This window comes from Mustela erminea, chromosome 6, assembly GCF_009829155.1.
Source record: "Mustela erminea isolate mMusErm1 chromosome 6, mMusErm1.Pri, whole genome shotgun sequence".
NCBI lineage: Eukaryota > Metazoa > Chordata > Mammalia > Carnivora > Mustelidae > Mustela > Mustela erminea.
The window spans coordinates 7273670-7291045 of record NC_045619.1 but is presented as its reverse complement, the minus strand read 5'-3'; the positions used below and the strand labels follow the sequence as shown (position 1 = coordinate 7291045).

The window sequence follows — 17376 nt, the reverse complement described above, 5'->3', positions numbered from 1 at the left end:
GCCTTCTCACAGAGCTCAAGGTCAGGGTCTCAACAGTGTCCTGGGGTGGGGGGCAGGGCACCGGGGCAGCCGTGAAGGGTGACGGGAGGGGAGGCAGAGGGGAGAGGGCACCTGAGCCACTGCTCCTGCGCCTCCCCCTCTCAAAGCATCTCTGTGCCCCACCCAGTGGAGGCCAGAGACACGGACCCTCCACGAGCCCAGGCGAGCGCCGTGCCAGGCTGTCATCCCACTCACCGCTCGGGCACCCCGCTGCCACTTCTGAGCCCAGCAGACCTCACCCACCGATCAGAGCAACCCCACAGTCTTCTCAAACACTACTCCAGGGAGCCGCCACCAATGCACCAGCAGTGGAGGATGGTGCACAGGAATTCGGCCCCGCTGCAGAAGGAGCCAGCAGGTGCAGAGGGGGAAGCAACTCACCCTAGGCCTCCCAGCTCAACTCCAGAGCTGGATGTATACCAGCTTTGTCACCCTGCAAAACTCAGCCTGTCTCGGGGCATGGCGGGGCCAGGTGTGCTGGAGCCACTCACCCCGAAAGCTTCCGCCAAGGCAGTGGCTCCATCGTTCTCCAGACGGTTTCTGCCAGCCACGAAGACCTTCAGGCCCAGCGGCTTGCCTTGGGCACTGGATTTCCGGTGACACTCAGTCAGAGCCGCCGCTAGGATCTGGGCGGGGGAAGACAAGAGGCCCAACCCTGAGGCAGGAAGCCCTGTTTTTCAACATCCCGTGCCACCTACTGGTGGCAGACCCGGGGACAAAGAACGGCTCTTAGGCACCATGTAATTCCGCGCCTGTGCTCAGCACCCTACAGCGGGCTCCGTGTGTCTGTCCCACCACCCTGTGGGATCTAGCCTCGGGTGAGAGGTGGGGACACACACCCGGAAGGAAGGGAGACACCAACACGGAGAGGCCAACCGCAAGCCAGCTCCTGCGGAAGGGGCTTCCGGTGAGCTCACTGTACAGCCAGAAGCCCTCTGTGGGGAGGACGGTGGTGATTCCCACTTTCCAGCCGAAGAACTGCAGGCTCCGAGAGGGGCAGGGACATTCCTGTGGTTGTTAAACTAGTGGAAGACTGTGGACCAGAGCCCAAATCTTCTGGCACGTCTTCCACATCGCCCAGTGCCTAGGGGGAGCTGGCCGAGACCATGGCTCTGTCTCGCACCTCGGACACATGGCTTGGGAGGTGTCAGGAGATAGCGAGTACCTGGTGATACCCACAGAGCAAACTGCTGGCTGGTTGCTGGGAACCCAGAGACCATGGTAAATAAAACGGGGCAGTCACAAGAAGTACAGGAGAGAGGCAACGTTCGGGGCGCGCCTCTTGGAGCGCCCGCGCTCTCGACAAAGGTACTTTCACACCTTCTCATTTCAACCACAAACTGAGCCTAGGAAGCAGGTGGTATCGGCTTGACTCTATTAGAAAGAAAGCCAAGGCTCAGAGAGGTAACTGTGCCAGCCAAGGTCCCACGGCAAATGCACAGGGGAGCCCCAACTGACGGCTGCATCGGCCTGACTGCACAGCTCTCCGTCTCTGGGGGCCAGGAGGGCCAGAAGAGCGACCACCAGCCCGACTCCCGGTGGGCTGTGCACAGGCTCAAGACTGGACTTCTGCTGTAACCAGCCTCCTAAGAAATCTCTGAGGAGGCAGGAACCAGCTGCCCCAGGGGATCCCATTCTCCCTGGTTCCTTCTGAGACCACCATGGTAAGGCCACAGCACCTACTAGAGTCCAACCGGGAGACTCTGGGTCTGAAGAGCTCCCAGCACAGGGATACATCTCACTCCCAGTGAGTCCTTCGGGCCCCTGCCGTTCCGTGTATGTGGCACACAGGCCACAGTGAACACATTCCAGCGGGAGGGACTAGCTTCCGCGGGACCGGGAGACCTTGGCGCTAGCAGCTCCCAGGAGGCACAGGTCAGCAAGGCCAGCACCCACAAGATGCGACAAGAGGGTCTCACTGAATCAGAGTATGGGCGGTAAAGACAAGTACAAGTCAAATACCAGAGTGGGGGGCGCCTGCGTGTCTCAGTCAGTGAAGCATCTGCCTTCGACTCTGGTCATCCTCCCAGGGTCCCAGGATCGAGCCCCGCATTGGGCTCCCTGCTCAGCGGAGAGCCTGCTTCTCCCTCTCCCTCTCCTAGCTGCTCTCCCTACTTGTGTTCTCTGTCAGATAAATAAATAAAATCTTTAAATAAAAAAACAAGCAAACCAACCCATGGGGCGCCTGGGTGGCTCAGTGGGTTAAAGCCTCTGCCTTCCACTCAGGTCAGGATCTCAGGGTCCTGGGATCAAGCCCTGCATCAGGCTCTCTGCTCAGCGGGGAGCTGCCTCCTCCTCTCTCTCTCTCTCTGCCTGCCTCTCTGCCTACTTGCGATCCCTGTCAAATAGATAAATAAAATCTTTAAAAAAACAAAAAACAGGGACGCCTGGGTGGCTCAGTTGGTTAAGCAGCTGCCTTCGGCTCAGGTCATGATCCCAGCGTCCTGGGATCGAGTCCCACATCGGGCTCCTTGCTCAGCAGGGAGCCTGCTTCTCCCTCTGCCTCTGCCTGCCATTCTGTCTGCCTGTGCTCGCTCTCTCCCCCTCTCTCACTGATAAATAAATTAAATCTTTAAAAAAAAAAAATAAAAAATAAACAAACAAACAAACAAACAAAAAAAAACCCAGACTGGAGCTGGGCTGCCAGGGAGGCTCCCCTGGCCACAGGGTTCAGTCTTTGTCCCCGCGCCATGCCACAGTCCTAGGCAGCTCTAGGAGCCTCAGGTCCCATGGCTGGCCACGAGGCAGAGGAGAGCCGATGGCAAAGCTGGGGCACTTCCCAGGCGTGTCTCCAGCTCCCTCAGCACACCCTGCTCTAGGGTGGGCTGGACCTATTTTCTGTGCTGATGCCAACATTTTAACGTCTTCACACACGTGCACAGCTTATTGCCCAATTAGACGGGGGTGGGGGGCGTGGGGCGGACTGAGCCGGCCTTCCCTCCCGTGGGGCAAGAGGCAGCAGGCGCCCCTTGCAGGGGAGGCCGCTCTGGCTCCTCAGGCTGGGGCACCAGGAGCACAACACCGGCTCCTCTTGCTGCTCTAACGGGCACGAAAGCAGGTTTAAATCCCTTAGTCCCACCCCAGCAACGCCATCTGGGGACTTGACCCAAGATTTCTAACCCCAAATCCACTCAGGTAGAAAAATAGGAATAGCATCACCCCCTTCTTGGTGGGGGTGGGAGAATCAGGGTAATGCATTTAAGCCATCTTCAGAGAGAAGACGTTCCCAGTCGCTGTAGGTCCCCGTGTCCCAGCCTTTTTCTCCTTTTGGTCAGAACAAGCAGAATGCTGAGTGCGGATACGGAGGATGGGAACTGGCCTTTCTAGCGTCTGGGCCTAAAGGAGCCAGAATGAACGACAAAAGAGAACCAGCTGGGCTGGGCTCCCTCAGTGCAGGCTCTGGGAAGAGAAGAGACACCTTTCCACACAGACCAGCTGACTGGCTGGCAAGGGAGGGGGAGGCACCTCGGGCAAGGCCCAGTCCAGGAAAAAGGTGAGCTGTGCCCAGGCCTAAGCGGTTTCTCTTCCTGGGCTCTCTCCCCCACGTACATGCCGGGCCTCACGTGGCTCTGCACGCCGTTCCAAGGGCACAGCAGGTCTGGGATGCCCCAGCCCGGCGCTCTGCAGAGCCAGCAGACACTGCCTCCGTGTTGCCAAGACAACGTGAGAACTGGGGATGGTTGCTAGGCAACCCCACCCTCCAGGCCTCCACCTCCTCTCCCCACTGGCCACAGGCTGCTGCCTTTGAGGCCTTGCTCCTCTGGAGAGAAAAGCACCGGGCCGGCCCTCCCAGATGGCGGCCACAGGCACATACTTCCTGCTCCAACGCAGCAGGGGAGCGGGCAGGCAGGGAGGGAGGGAAGGGGGGACCGTGGCGGAGGGCCCGCCGCACCCACCTTGCCGCCGCCGATGCCCATGCCACAGTTGTTGAGCTTGAGCTCGTGGAGGGTGAAGCAGGCGGAGCTCTTGAGCAGGGCCTCAAAGCCTCGCACCCCATCGGGCCCGAAGGCGTTGTCGCTCAGGTCCAGCTCCACCAGCTGCGCCCCGGCGGTGATGAGTCCCTCTCCTAGTGAGGTCTGGACACAGAGAAGGTTCGGCTCAGTTTCACGGACACCTCCTGGAGGAAGCTTCTATGCTCGGTCCCCCCTGCCCTCAGCGGGCACCCAGGCAGAGACACAGACCATTTCAGTACAGACTGTCCCTATGCTACACCCGGGACCAGAAACCCTGAAGAAGGCTCCCAGTTCAGGTGGGGCGTGGGGTCTGGTATGCAGGGAGGTGGTCAGAGAACGCTTCCTAACAGAGGCGGCGCTTGAGCTCAGGCTGAATGAGAGTCAGTCAACCGGGCATGAGATTCCAGCCAACGGTGCAAACGTGAACAGAGAGACATAAGCGTGAGGCAGCACACTGCGTGTGTGGAGACAAGCAGTGGCCTCCCGAAGAGGCTGATGCTGGAAGAAGAGAGGAAGCACACGAGGCTAGAGTCCTGGATGTCAGGCCAAGGACGGTGAACCCGAGCCTGAGAGCTCTGAGGGCTTTGATGTGGGGGGGAGGGCTACCGAAGACACATCCCCCAAACCTGAGGGCAGACTGGAGGCCGAGAGCCCGCCCAGGAGTGGGAGGCAGTGATCCAGGCAGCAGAGGAGGGAGCTGGCTGGCCAGGGTTGTGGGGGACAGAAGAGAGGAAACAGCCTCAGGTCGGTTCTAGGTCCCACAGAGGGAAGGAGGCCTGCACTTCAGGGCACGTGCAGCCAAGGAGACAGGCCCCGCTGATGCCCCCAGGGTTCCTGGTGGTGAGTGGGCAGATGGGTGCTTATCTCCAAGCCGCAGCCCAAGACCAACATGGCAGGATGCTATGCTCTCCTGGGAACCTGCTGGGCTGGGGATACCTACAGTTCCCCCCGAGAGACAGGTGAGGACAGGTGGCTCTGGGCGTGCATCCTACACGGGATTCCCAGTGGACAGAGTCAGGGAGTAGAGACACTCTTCCTGCCTCAGCCACAAACAAGAAAGCAGGGGTACTTTCCAGTACCCTCTCCACTACTGCCTTAGCAACGGAGGGCCATTCTCTGGCTGCCCCTGCCCACAGAATGCCCAGCCCCTGTCACCTGGCCCCACTGGCAGCCTGCCCTCCAGCTGCCAGAGCTGCGGAAACCCTGTTTACCCTACCTTCCCTGCATCTCCTGCCCTTCTCTGACCCCAAATTCTCTTTCCCCCTTTCTAAGATTCACTCTGGTCATCGGTAATACGGAGATAAGAATACCTCCCTCAGGGGCACCTGGATGGCTCAGTCGCCAAGCATCTGCCTTCAGTTCAGGTCATGATCCCAGGGTACTGGGATCGAGCCCCGTATCGGGATCCCTGCTTTGCAGGGAGCCTGCTTCTCCCTCTCCCACTCCCCCTGCTTGTGTTCCCTCCTTATCTCTCTGTCAAATAAAATCTTAAAACAAAAACAAACAAACAAAAAAAACCCTCTCTCAAAGATGGAAAAATTTAAATGTTAAAAATCAGGTAAAACAATGCATGTGGGGCCCACAGTTCCTATCTCCCAAGTGCATCTTCTTCACCCCCTCTTCTAACTTTAAATCCTTCTTATAAACCCCCAAATCCTCCCCTCACCTGTTCTTGGTCACCCTTTGAGGCCGGTAACTAATGGAACCGGCTCCCAAAGGGATTCCTCAATCCCCCAACAGAGGAGCCCTCCCTCTGGGGTCCCCATTAGGGCACCTATCACTCCCTGAATGACCCTTAATTGTTCACTGGACTGAGGTGCATCATCATCATCATCATCATCATTATACTAACTTATTAGCTTATTAATACATTACTCATTCAGTCATTCAAATGGAAGCTCTATGTCCAAGGTGGGGCTTGAACTTGACCTGAAGATGGAGCCATTTGCTCTACCGTTGGAATCAGCCAGGTGCCCCCAGGATAAGGTGATTTAGAAACGAAGGGAGTCCCTGGGCACCTCGGGAACCACAGTGCTGGCTAGAGGCATGGAGGTCTAAGAAGGCAGGCCCAGCACAACCAGGGTGAAAGACCTAGTAACAGACATTCATACCAATAATTGGCCAAGAACCTCACCCTGAAGGCTGGGCCCTGTGTTACTGAAAGGCTATCTATCACCTGCCTCTCTCCTTGAGCCCCAGGCCAGCCACAATCTGCTCAGTGACGCCCCTTCCTGACCCACCCACCCACCCAACCCCAGGCTGGGAACCGGACCCAAGCCAAGCTGAGTCCCAGGAATGGGGAAATGGAAAGCAGAGTGGATGGAAGCCACCCGCTGTGAGAAGCAAAGGAACGAGCAGTGCAAAGGTAAGAGACAGAAGAGTGGAGGGAGTGAGAGTCACAGCGGAGTCAAGCCACAAAGCTCGGGAATGAACCCAAGGACCCCGGGGCTCTGCTGCACTGCCTGTGACTGGGCCTCGCGTCCCCAGAGGACTGGCCCCTAACCTCTGGCTCTGTCACGGCCTGGACATCCCCCTGTCTGTCAGGACACGGGCAGACGCTGCACTTGCCGGGCTTCCATTCAGCGTCTCAGTCCCCCACGGTGTGAACAAGGTGTGAAAACAGACCTGGGAGGTACCAAAGGGGTCACGGTGCCCAGAGGAGGGGAATGGCGGCCCGGTGCACCTACCAGAGCTGGCGGGATCTCGGACCGCAGCCTCCCGGTGAACATGTCGCTCCAGTGGCATCGCTTTGGAAGGAGAAGGAAGAGACGAGTCAGTGGAGGCCCGCAGAGGTGGCCTGCAGGCGACGCCGCACCCATGCGGCCACGGGCTGCTGAGCCTGACAATACTTCTGAAGCTGGGTTTCCTCAGCAAAAGGCTGGTCCAGCTCTGGCTGAAGCTGGGGGCACCGGGAGGCCCCAAAGGCCACACAGGGCTCAACAGAAGTGTGGGGAAAACCCTGATCTGCCCAACCCTCTCATTTTCCAGGAGGGAAACCATACTGAGAAGGAAGAGACTGGCCCCAGGCCCCAAGCAGGCCAGGGGCAGGGCCAGGGCCAATATGCCAGACTCTGTTTCTAAAACCAGTTTCCCATACACTGGGCCCAAGCGACACGGGACAGGATTTGAGTGGCAGAAGTGGTAAGCAAGCAATACAAGGAACCAGCAGCGAGGAAGTTACTCGTTTTTCAAGGCTTTTTTAAAGTAATCTCTCTGCCCAACATGGGGTTCACACTCATGATCCTGAGATCAAGAGTCTCCTGCTCGGGGCGCCTGGGTGGCTCAGAGGGTTAAAGCCTCTGCCTTTGGCTCGGGTCATGATGTGGGGGTCCTGGGATCGAGCCCCACATCGGGCTCTCTGCTTAGCAGGAAGCCTGCTTCCTCCTCCCTTCTCTCTCTGCCTGCCTATGCCTACTTGTGATCTCTGCCTGTCTAAAAATAAGTAAAGTCTTAAAAAAAAAAAAAAAAAAAAGTCTCCTGCTCTACTGCCTGAGCCAGCTAGGAGCCCCCCAAGACTCTTTCCAGCCCTCCTGATTACCTCCAGAGGGCGGTCTTGCTTTGGGGCTGGTGGATCTTGCCCACCTCTCCACTTCTGGCTCGAGTGCCTTTTTTTGTTTCTTTGTTTTGTTTTGTTTTAAAGATTTTATTTATTTGACAGAGAGAGATAGCCAGAGAGGGAACACAAGCAGGGGGAGTGGCGGGGGTAAAGCAGGCTCCCCAACAAGCAAGAAAACCTAGGCAGAGCTCGATCCCAGGACCCTGGGATCATGACCTGAGCCAAAGGCAGATGCTCAACAACTGAGCCACGCAGGCGCCCCTTGTCTGCGTTTTGAACAAAGCGTGAGCAGGCCTCATGCCCATAAGGTTTAGGTAACAACCTTTAGGTGACAAGAATTTAATAATGCTACTTTGTTACTTTTATGGTAAAGAATACCATCTTCCATTTACAGAAGGGAACAGGTTTGCTTTTGAATTACATCAAAGTGAGCTGATTTAAAGAAAGTATTGGGTAAGGCCACAAAGGTGGTGGCCCTATGGCTGGACTGTGAGATGACGCAGGTCAGCGGAATTTGGTCTCTAAGCACCCAGCCCTACCCTCCAATTGTGGCAGCTCCAGCCTCTCCTGGGAATCTCGGAATGATGGAAGCCAGAGAAAGCAACTTTCCCCTGAAAATCCAGTCCTTGGAATGTATAAACTAAATCCAACCTTAAGTACCAGGCAAACTGATTTCTGTAGAATTCTCGAGGCCTCCAGTAAAGCAAATCACCAACACACATGGAAACTTAGGGGACAGTGTACATGGGTCTGCTCAGTCAGATACACCAGCATGCAGGTGCTCAGGGCCAGGACAGGCAGCCAGAGCCTGAGCACTGGAACCCCGAACAACTGGCCTCTCACCCAGAAGCTTCCCCAACCCGGCTCTGATGGGCCAACAGTCTGCATGGGGCTTGGGGGCACAAGGATGAGGTTCCAATTCTGACTTAACCTGACTCCAGGCCTGCCACTCCCCACTCCCCATCTTGGATCCCCAGGATCCCATCTCTGCAATACAGCATTTGGCCCCAACAGTCTCTAAATGAGAGTGGTTACTGCAGAGCGATGAGGCTGGGCTTGTCATCTGGGCCCAGTCCCAGCCCCTCCTGACCCGTGTGGCTGTGGACCTCACCTCTCTCATCCGTCAAGACCTAGCTTGCGCCTGTGTTCCAACAGGAGACGGAGCATCTTCTCGTGCCCCAGCACCCTGGCGAGCATTACTGGGGTCAAGGGTAGCTCCCACCTGCCCCGGCCCTGACCCAGCGGGGGCAGGGTGACTCAAGGCCCTGGGCCTGCACGAGGTGACACAAAATGCATGTGTCACAAGCCTGCATCTGCTCACCACAGCAACCTCACAGGGAAGAAAATGGCTTCATCAAGGAGCCCAGACTCCGAGCGGAACTTGGTGCAAGGCCACAGAACACAAGGTGGCGGTACTGGGGCTTGAACCCAGACCCTCCGATGACAAACCCCAGCTCCTGCGGCCTCCAGCCCAGGCCACATCTCCTCCGTTCCTGCCCTTCACTGGCCAGTGCAGAGGGTCTTTTTTCCAAGGAAGATGTCCCCGTGTCTGCTCAGGGAAACGACAGGCCGTGGGCAGAAGAGAAGACGCACCACTGCCCTATCTACTAAGCTGACCATGATCCTCCTGAGGAAATGAATGGTAAGGGCCGCCGCACGAGCCAGCTCCAGGGCCGCACTGGGCAGATCCACGCCATATACCCTCGCCCTGCACCCCTTCCCTTCAGCCACTGCAGCAGGGCCAGGAAAGAGCAGCAGACTCTGGAGTGTGCCACGCGGCTTACTGACCAGTACGAGGATCTTGGGCTATTTACTCAGCTCCCCCGAGCCTCCATTCCCCTGACTTACTTACAAACATACCCAGTCTTTCTCATCTGGGGTGCCCCAAGGACTGAGGACACGTGTCCTGCGTGCACTGAGCACCATCTGCAGCCAGAAAAGGGGGTCCCCCACCCATACCTCTGCACGCCGGGGTTCCCGGGAGCGGAGAGCACACAGGGACTCCCCCATGACTATTTGAAACACCTGATACCCCAACTCTTCTCACCGAGCACCTCGAGGGACTGCTGTTTAGTGGGACCCCCTTTAGGAATGGAACAGAAGGATCCCTGTGCCGGCCAAAGGGGAGCACCACTTGGGTCTAACCTTTAAGAAAGAACCCGCCGTTGAGCATGAGGAGCACAGCACCTTCCCAACCCCCGCCCCAGCCGCTGAGCGGAGGTCTGGCCACTTCGGCCCAACACGTGACTCTTCTACAGGCAGTTTGCTCTGGAACTCCCAGCTAGGAAAACTCAGTGCTTGCCAGAAAGGCCCCATTGTCCAAGGCACTGGCGGCCCAAATCTGGGCCCTTCCCTCCTCACAGATGCCAAATCTGCAGTGCTAGCTGCAGGCTCGCCCTGTCCGGTTCTGCTTCTTCCCCCTTCATCTTTCACGCGTGTCACCCGATGAACCTCTGACACTCTGACACTCCTGTCTGTCACCGCGGGATCCGAATGGACGCATCACACAGGGAGAGGGCCCCTGGCCAGGACTGTGCTCTGGGAAGGCCAGAGCAAGGGGAGCTGTTCATAGTGACCACCAACAAGGCAGGACCTAGGAGGGTCTGGACATAGGCAGGGGCTGTGGTGGCGTGAGTGGAAGCTTGGCCCCAACCATTCTGGGCCTGCTCACCATGCGGACCTCACCTTCAACTCTGACTTCTTCTCCAAGGCCTTGGCGATGACCCTGGCCGCCTCCACGCCCACCGTGTTGCCCTCCAGGCGCAGAGCCTCTAAACCATCAAAGTCTTCAATCTCTTTAATCACGTCTTTGGCTGTGAAGGACCAAAGAACAGAAACTGAGATTTTGGGATTCACCAACAACTGAGGCAGAACAGACTCTGGCCACGACCTCTTCACTCACAATTCCAACAGCAGTACTTAGGCCTGCCGTGTGCCGGGCTCTGGCTTACAAAGGAGAATCAGGCAGGCTCACAGTCTAGCAGGGGACGTGACTAAAAAGAAAATTCCTCTGTACTGAGTATTAAAACAGGCTGGGATGGAAGGCTTGGAAGCCAAAGGAAGAAAGAAGCTGGCTGCATGGGCCGAAGAAGGGGCTTGGGGCACCTTATGGTGGCGTGGGCAGAGCCTTCCTGCACAGGGAGTGCACGAGGCCAAGCAGGGAAATGGCATCCAGGTGAGACTCCAGCAGGTACAATAACAGAAAGGCTCTCAGTGTTACATGATTCATGTGTGGGGCGTTCACTACTGTATCGTTTTTGTTATGATGAAAAGGTTAATTCACCAGAGTACATTACACAGTTTTACTGACGTCATTATGAATGGTGCCACAGGTGTTTGCCCGACTTGGAAAATATTCATGTCACAGTGTCAAGTGAAAAATGAGGTTTTCCATGGGTGTTTGGTCTGATCACACTTTCAAAATGTTATACCTATTAAAAAACATAAATAAAAATAAAAAATAAAATGCTATATATTCTACCTTACACATGCACATACACGTGCACGCGCACACACACACATCCCACAAGCTCTAAAAGGATAGAAACCCAATGTTAAAACAGTTTTATCTCTAGGTGCTGCAATTATGGCTGTGTCTGTGCTTTTTCATGAACTGCTCAATTTATTCTTAACATCAGGTTATAAAGCAGCTTTTAAAGTATCTTTAATTGGGGCGCCTGGGTGACTCAGTTGTTGGGCATCTGTCTTCAGCTCAGGTCATAATCCCGGGGTACTGGGATCGAGCCCCGCATCTGGCTCCCTGCGCAGCGGTGAGCCTGCTTCTCCCTCTCCCACTCCCCCTGCTTATGTTCCCTCTCATGCTGTCTGTCAAACACACGAACAAAACCTTAAAAAAAAAAAAAAAAGTATCTCTAATTATGATCCAAATTGTGAAAGAAAGAAAGAGAGAAAAAAAAGAAGGAACTCAGCTATGGTTAGAAAAAAGCTAGGAAAAAAACGCACCAAAATTAAAAGTAGTTGTATCCTGGGGTGTGAGATAATGAAGGTAAGGGTTTTTTGCCTTCTTTCAATGTTTCTATATTCTATAATGAGCACGTATTAATTTTAAAACCTAAACAAGAACACACAAGATGCATGAGACAAAACCCATCTAGCCTGGCTGGCACAAGACAAGAGTGGGGTAAGGTGGTGGGAAAGAGATGGAGATGTGCACAGGAGAGGAAAGTTGGACTTGACCCTTTAGGTGACAAAGGCCACAGAAAGGGTTTCAGAAAGGTGGTGATTTGCAACCTGTAAGGAGCTCACAGACAAGCTGTCCCGGTGGGGCCTGCGCACACACCTCCCTCCCCAGGCTGAGGCCGCCAGCAGCCAGCAGCACCTCCCCAGGAAGCGCTGCTATACTCCCAGGCAGGTCAGATCCTGCTTGGCAGGTTTCACAGCCCTGGTCTCCCCGCAGACACTGCCTGCTACCAATTTTACACTCTCCGGAGTGATGACTTATCATTACATGGAGACTGGGTTCATAAGCCCCTCCTCACTGGGCCAGGAGCTCCAGCTCATGAAAGCAGGGACTTTGCCTCCACTCACTGCCGTGCCCCGCAGAGAGGAATGCTCAGCCTCCTCCCCCACACCGTCTAGTCACTGCTCCGTCTATTTCACAACGGAGTACGTGGAGACACAGAGAGCATGTGCATGCCTACTGAGGTCACACAGCCAGAAGGTGGTGACCAGCACTCATTTTCCTTTTCTCATTTCACAACCAGAAGGCTGGACAGGTATGAGCCTCCCACTTTCTAGAAGGGGAAGCTGAGTTTTAAAGGAATGAAGCAACTCTGCCCAGAAATTCAGGAAAAGGGCAGAGCTACGTTTCAGACTGGTCTTCTGAAACTCTACCCATGTGCTCCTCTCCAAATCCTTGCTTTGGCACACAGCGCTCCCCCCATCCGCACCCCCTCAATCCCTCCCCCGCGCCGGGTCCCCAGGTGCCCAGGTGTCCTCTGTAGCTGGCACGAGGGCTGAAATCATGTCTCAGCCCCTCGGACCACTTGCTCTCAAACGGAGCACCCCCAACAGCCGGAGACCGGCCAGCCAAACAAGGAGGGGGGACAGCTGCTCACGGGGACGTCTGGGCAGTCCTGTAGCGCCAGGCAACAGAGATGCCAGGGCCCCGAGGGAAGACTTCTCCTGTACGAGTGATGCAAGCATGGAGGGTTCAGCCCTGGGGAGAGTGACAGGCACAACTCGATCTGGAAGAAAAAGCATCAACATGGGACGAGAAGGGACAGGAAGGCGGGGATCACCACTGGGTGGCCTCTCTCACTTGTTTTCAATACAAATGGAGTTCTTTTTTTTTTTTCCTTATTTATTTGACAGAAAAAGAGAGACAGCGAGAGAGGGAACACAAACAGGGGGAGTGCAAGAGAGGGAAGCAGGCTCCCCACCAAGCAGGAAGCCTGATGTGGGGCTCAATCCCAGGACCCCAGGATCATGACCTGAGCCAAAGGCGGGCGCTTCATGATGAGCCCCCCACGTGCCCAGGTGTGGGACTCAAACACCGGCCAGGGCGGTGCTGTCCAGACCAGCGGTCAGGAGGCCGGGCGGCAGAGCCTGCTCTCAGCCTCCACAACCTCACACAGTGACAGGTTCCAGGTGTTCACCACGTAGCCAAGGAGAAGCAGAAAGACCTTTCTTTGGTCCTTAAATGACTTACTGGGGAGAGAAAAGAGCCTTGTTCTCATCATCAGTTTCGCGGCTTCCTCACACAGGCCCGTGCCCTCTCCTGACTGGGCCGGCCCTTTCTGGAACCAGGACTCAGCCGCCGGGCTCCCGCACACAGCATCCAAGGGCCTCTGCACTGGGCTCCCTCTGGCATCCTGATTTCTTCTCTCCCAAGCCCACCCTGTGTGTCTCAGCGCCCGGGCCGCACTCCCGTGGTTCTCCCGGCCTCTAGTGCCCTTTCCCCTCTTAAGAACAGTCCACACCCGACCTCATCCACGGAGACTTCCAGGGCCCTCTGAAACCAGACATGAGCCCTCTCCCTCGCCGAGCTTCCCACAGCTTTCTGTTCCCGTCACTCAGAATAGCCTTCACCTTCGGCCGCACCCCGGCAGCTCTCTGAGCCCGTCCCTCCCTACTCCCGGGCAGAAGCTCCTCAGAGGCTGAGACTGTAGCTGGGCATCCCTGGTGACCTACAAAATGGAGGCGGCAGGTCCAGCCCGCGCCAGTGAAGTGGTGATCTGCCCGGATTTTAAGGCTAGACAGGCTTGAGCTCGAATCCCAGCTCCACCGCTTCTACCTGAGCCCTTAGGCAAGTCCTATCTCTCACTTCCCTGGGCTTTCATTTTCCAACCTACAAACTGGGGATGAAACTCACCTCAAGGACGTTTAGGAAAATAAAACGAGATTCCATCTGCATGGCACTTGAGCCTGCCAACTCGGCATTCAGCGAGTGGCATTTCATAGCAAATTCGTGTTTCCTGAACTGAGCTGAATGTCCACTGAGAAACACAGGAACAGAAATTCAGCTGGACCTCTGTTAAAATCCTGGCTCTGCTATGTACCAGCTGTATGACCTTGGGCAAGTTAGGTCTTCCTAATTGTTTTTCCTTCTTTATAAAATGGTAACATTTCCACCTCCCTCCCCCAAGGATGGTGCATGATCAAAAGTGACAAGAGCTCGCGGGAGCTCTATAAATTTTAAGGCCCTCTAGAGATATTAAGAATGTGCATGGCCACACTCCCACCAACCCAAGGACTCAAGTGGCTTCCGAGCCAGTGCAGGGCAACAAGCCTGCCTACACTCCCTGACAACCAGGCAAGCCCAGACCAGTTTCCCTGGTTGGACTCGAACCTCAAGAGGCCTCGCAGGTACTGACACAGGCGCCTTCACTTCCAAACGCCAGCGGATTCCGGGTTGATGAGTGTTAGCCAGGCTCTGGCTAGGGATGAAAAGGAGCAGGGCCTGTGTTCTTGTTCCTAATTCCCTCCAGTCCTCATTCCTCTACACAGACAAGAACATCCATCCCTCTCCCAAGGGCATTCAGGTACCTGGACCAGACCTCCAAGAGGGTCCTACCTCTGGGGAGGGCAACCAGTACTCCCAGCCCGGGGATCATGGTGGTAAAGGTCTGAAGACATCAGGGGCGATATCCTGAGACTGCTGTCGTGGTCCCTCATCGTTTACTATCCTTTCCCACTTGCCAACCTAAGCTGTCACCAGCGAGGATGGCCTCCAAAAACACGACGACCAGCAAGGAAGCCTGTACGTGCTTGTGGACACATCATCTCTGAGCCTCACTGTTAGATAGGCCCAACGATATCTCACAGAGCTACTAGAACAAACAATGTGATAATGTAGCTAAACAAGCCTGAGCACAAGTAGAGTAAGTAGTCGTTAGCACAATCCCTTTCCTCCCCTGGGCCAGCCCATGCGCGGACTCACCATCTTCTGCAGTGTTGAGTTTGAGGCTCTTGCCCTTGAAGCTCAGCTGTCCCCCGGCCACCTGGGTTTTGGCAAGCGTCTCTGCTAGCTTGGCAATGTCTTCAGAGGCCATGCTGGCCACGTTGCTGGGCTCCCCTGGAAATCTGCAAACTGAGCAGGACAAAGTTTCACTAAAAGAGAAGAGTCAGGGCGCCCTGGTGGCTCCGTCAAGTGTCTGCCTTCAGCTCTGGTTCCTGGGATCAAGCCCCATATCGAGTTCCCTGCTTGGCGGAAAGCCTGCTTCTCCCTCTGCCCCCCCCGCCCCCGCTTGTGTTCCCTCTCTTACTGTGTATGTGTGTGTGTCTCTCTCTCTAATAAATAAATAAGTAAAATATAAAAAAAAAAAGAGAGAGAGAGAGAGAGAGTCTCCTGGGGCCCCCCAGCTGAGAAGGACAGGGCAGAACAGGGTTTTGAACCCCCTTCCCCCACTATGAAGATTCCAACAGCTAAACTATTGGGAGAAATGAAAATAGCATTAGGGAAAGAACAATTCTGGAAAGGTGGAGAAAGTGGCAAGAATGTAGTAAAATCACATTTTAGCCTCTGGAAAGTCACTACCTTACTTTAACTCCACCCCTGCCCAAATGCCCCAGCTGGGACACCAAGCAGAGCCATGTGAGTTGCCCGTTTTCTGGGTCCCCTGTGAATGGCAGTTGAGTCCCTGACCAATAGCAGCAAAGAGCCCCAAGCACACACCTGCCTGATCATCTTGGCTACTCTCTGTTTGAGGGTCTCCTTCCTCAAACAGAACTAAGATGGCTATGGGATCCAGGTCATCCATCCCAGGAAATGCCCCACCACCCAAGCTGGCATGTCTCTGGGCGTGGGGCACAGGGGTCAGCCCACTGCACAGCCAGTTTCAACCTTGGCCAGGAGACTGGGCAACCCATGGCAGCCAAACCTCAGGGGTTCCTAGGAGACCAGAGGTTTCTACATCACAACAGCCACCATCACAATAGATCAAGGGCAGAGTTCCTAAAGAAAGGAGCTTCCAGCCTGGCAGAACTCAGCACACTGGCAGAAAGGACCATTCCATTTTCCTAAAGAGGAAAAGGCAGGTAATCAGGGTACACCAAGGAAGATGGATATGGGGGACACAACTTGACCCATAGAGACTTCTTCTTATCCAGAACATGTTCTTTCCCAATCTATTCATCCTTAAGATACGACTGTGACGGCCCCCAATCCTCTCATTCCCCCCAGGCATCCTCTGGGCTTCCGACAGCCAGCTTCCCACCTCCTTCTCTTTAACTTAACCCGGATCACCCTGGTTTGTCTATCTTTACCAGGAAGCATGAATTATTCTTCTGGGTAACGAGGTGTCTTTTCATACATTCAACAAACATTTATTGTGTACTACTATGTTCTATACTTGTTCCAGATACCGGAGCACAGCAGTGAATGAAAAAAAGAGTGCCTTCTTTTTTTTTTTTTTTTTTTAATATTTTTTATTTTTATTTATTTGAGAGAGAGACAGTGAGAGAGAGCATGAGCGAGGAGAAGGTCAGAGAGAGAAGCAGACTCCCCGCGGAGCCGGGAGCCCGATGCGGGACTCGATCCCGGGACTCCAGGATCATGACCCGAGCCGAAGGCAGTCGTCCAACCAACTGAGCCACCCAGGCGTCCCAAAAGAGTGCCTTCTTAAAATAAGTGTTCTTTCTCTCTTTTTAAAGATTTTATTTATTTATTTATTTGACAGAGAGAAAGATCACAAGGAGGCAGAGAGGCAGGCAGAGAGAGGGGGATATTTACTTATTTTAAAGATTTTATTCATTTATTTGACAGACCCAGCGAGAGGGAACACAAGCAGGGGGTGAGAAAGGGAGAAGCAGGCTTCCCACTGAGCAGGCCCATCCCAGGACTCTGGGATCATGACCTAAGCCGAAGGCAGACACCCAATGACTGAACCATGCAGGCACCTCTTAAAATTTTATTTTTTAAGTAATCGCTATGCCCAATGTAAGGTCTAAACCCACAACAGCAAGATCAAGACTCCCAAGCTCTAACAACTGAGCCAGCCATGCACCCCTTAGAACATGTGTTCTCCACAAGATACGCAGTATCTTAAAACAATGATAAGAAGAAAAACAAATAGAGAAGATGGAAAGGAGTTTTCTGGGGGTTGCAATTTATTTTTTTTTTTAAAGGTTTTATTTATTTATTTGACAGAGAGAGAGAGAGACAGAGATCACAAGCAGGCAGAGAGGCAGGCAGAGGCAGAGAGAGAAGCAGGCTCCCCGCTGAGCAAGGAGCCCGACGCGGGGCTCGATCCCAGGACCCTGATCATGACCTGAGCTGAAGGCAGCGGCTTAACCCACTGAGCCACCCAGGCGCCCCTGGGGGTTGCAATTTAAAACAGATTGGTTAGAGGAGTGCCTGGTGGCTCA

At 54.8% G+C, this 17376-nt stretch overlaps 1 protein-coding gene across 4 annotated transcripts in view; it reads right to left on the bottom strand.

The window, feature by feature from the left end:
- The window catches only part of RANGAP1 (Ran GTPase activating protein 1), a 31511-nt gene that overhangs the window by 12576 nt on the left and 1559 nt on the right, over nucleotides 1-17376 (bottom strand). Inside the window, exons 2-7 of one of the 4 annotated variants that reach the window (XM_032346150.1) lie at nucleotides 15891-16029; nucleotides 14951-15100; nucleotides 10234-10361; nucleotides 6680-6739; nucleotides 3936-4115; nucleotides 531-665 (exon numbers count right to left, since the gene is read on the bottom strand). In XM_032346150.1, coding sequence (XP_032202041.1) covers nucleotides 531-665; nucleotides 3936-4115; nucleotides 6680-6739; nucleotides 10234-10361; nucleotides 14951-15062 — 615 coding nt within the window. In that variant the 5' untranslated portion in view covers nucleotides 15063-15100; nucleotides 15891-16029. The other 3 variants (XM_032346151.1, XM_032346148.1, XM_032346149.1) reach the window with 3 other exon arrangements.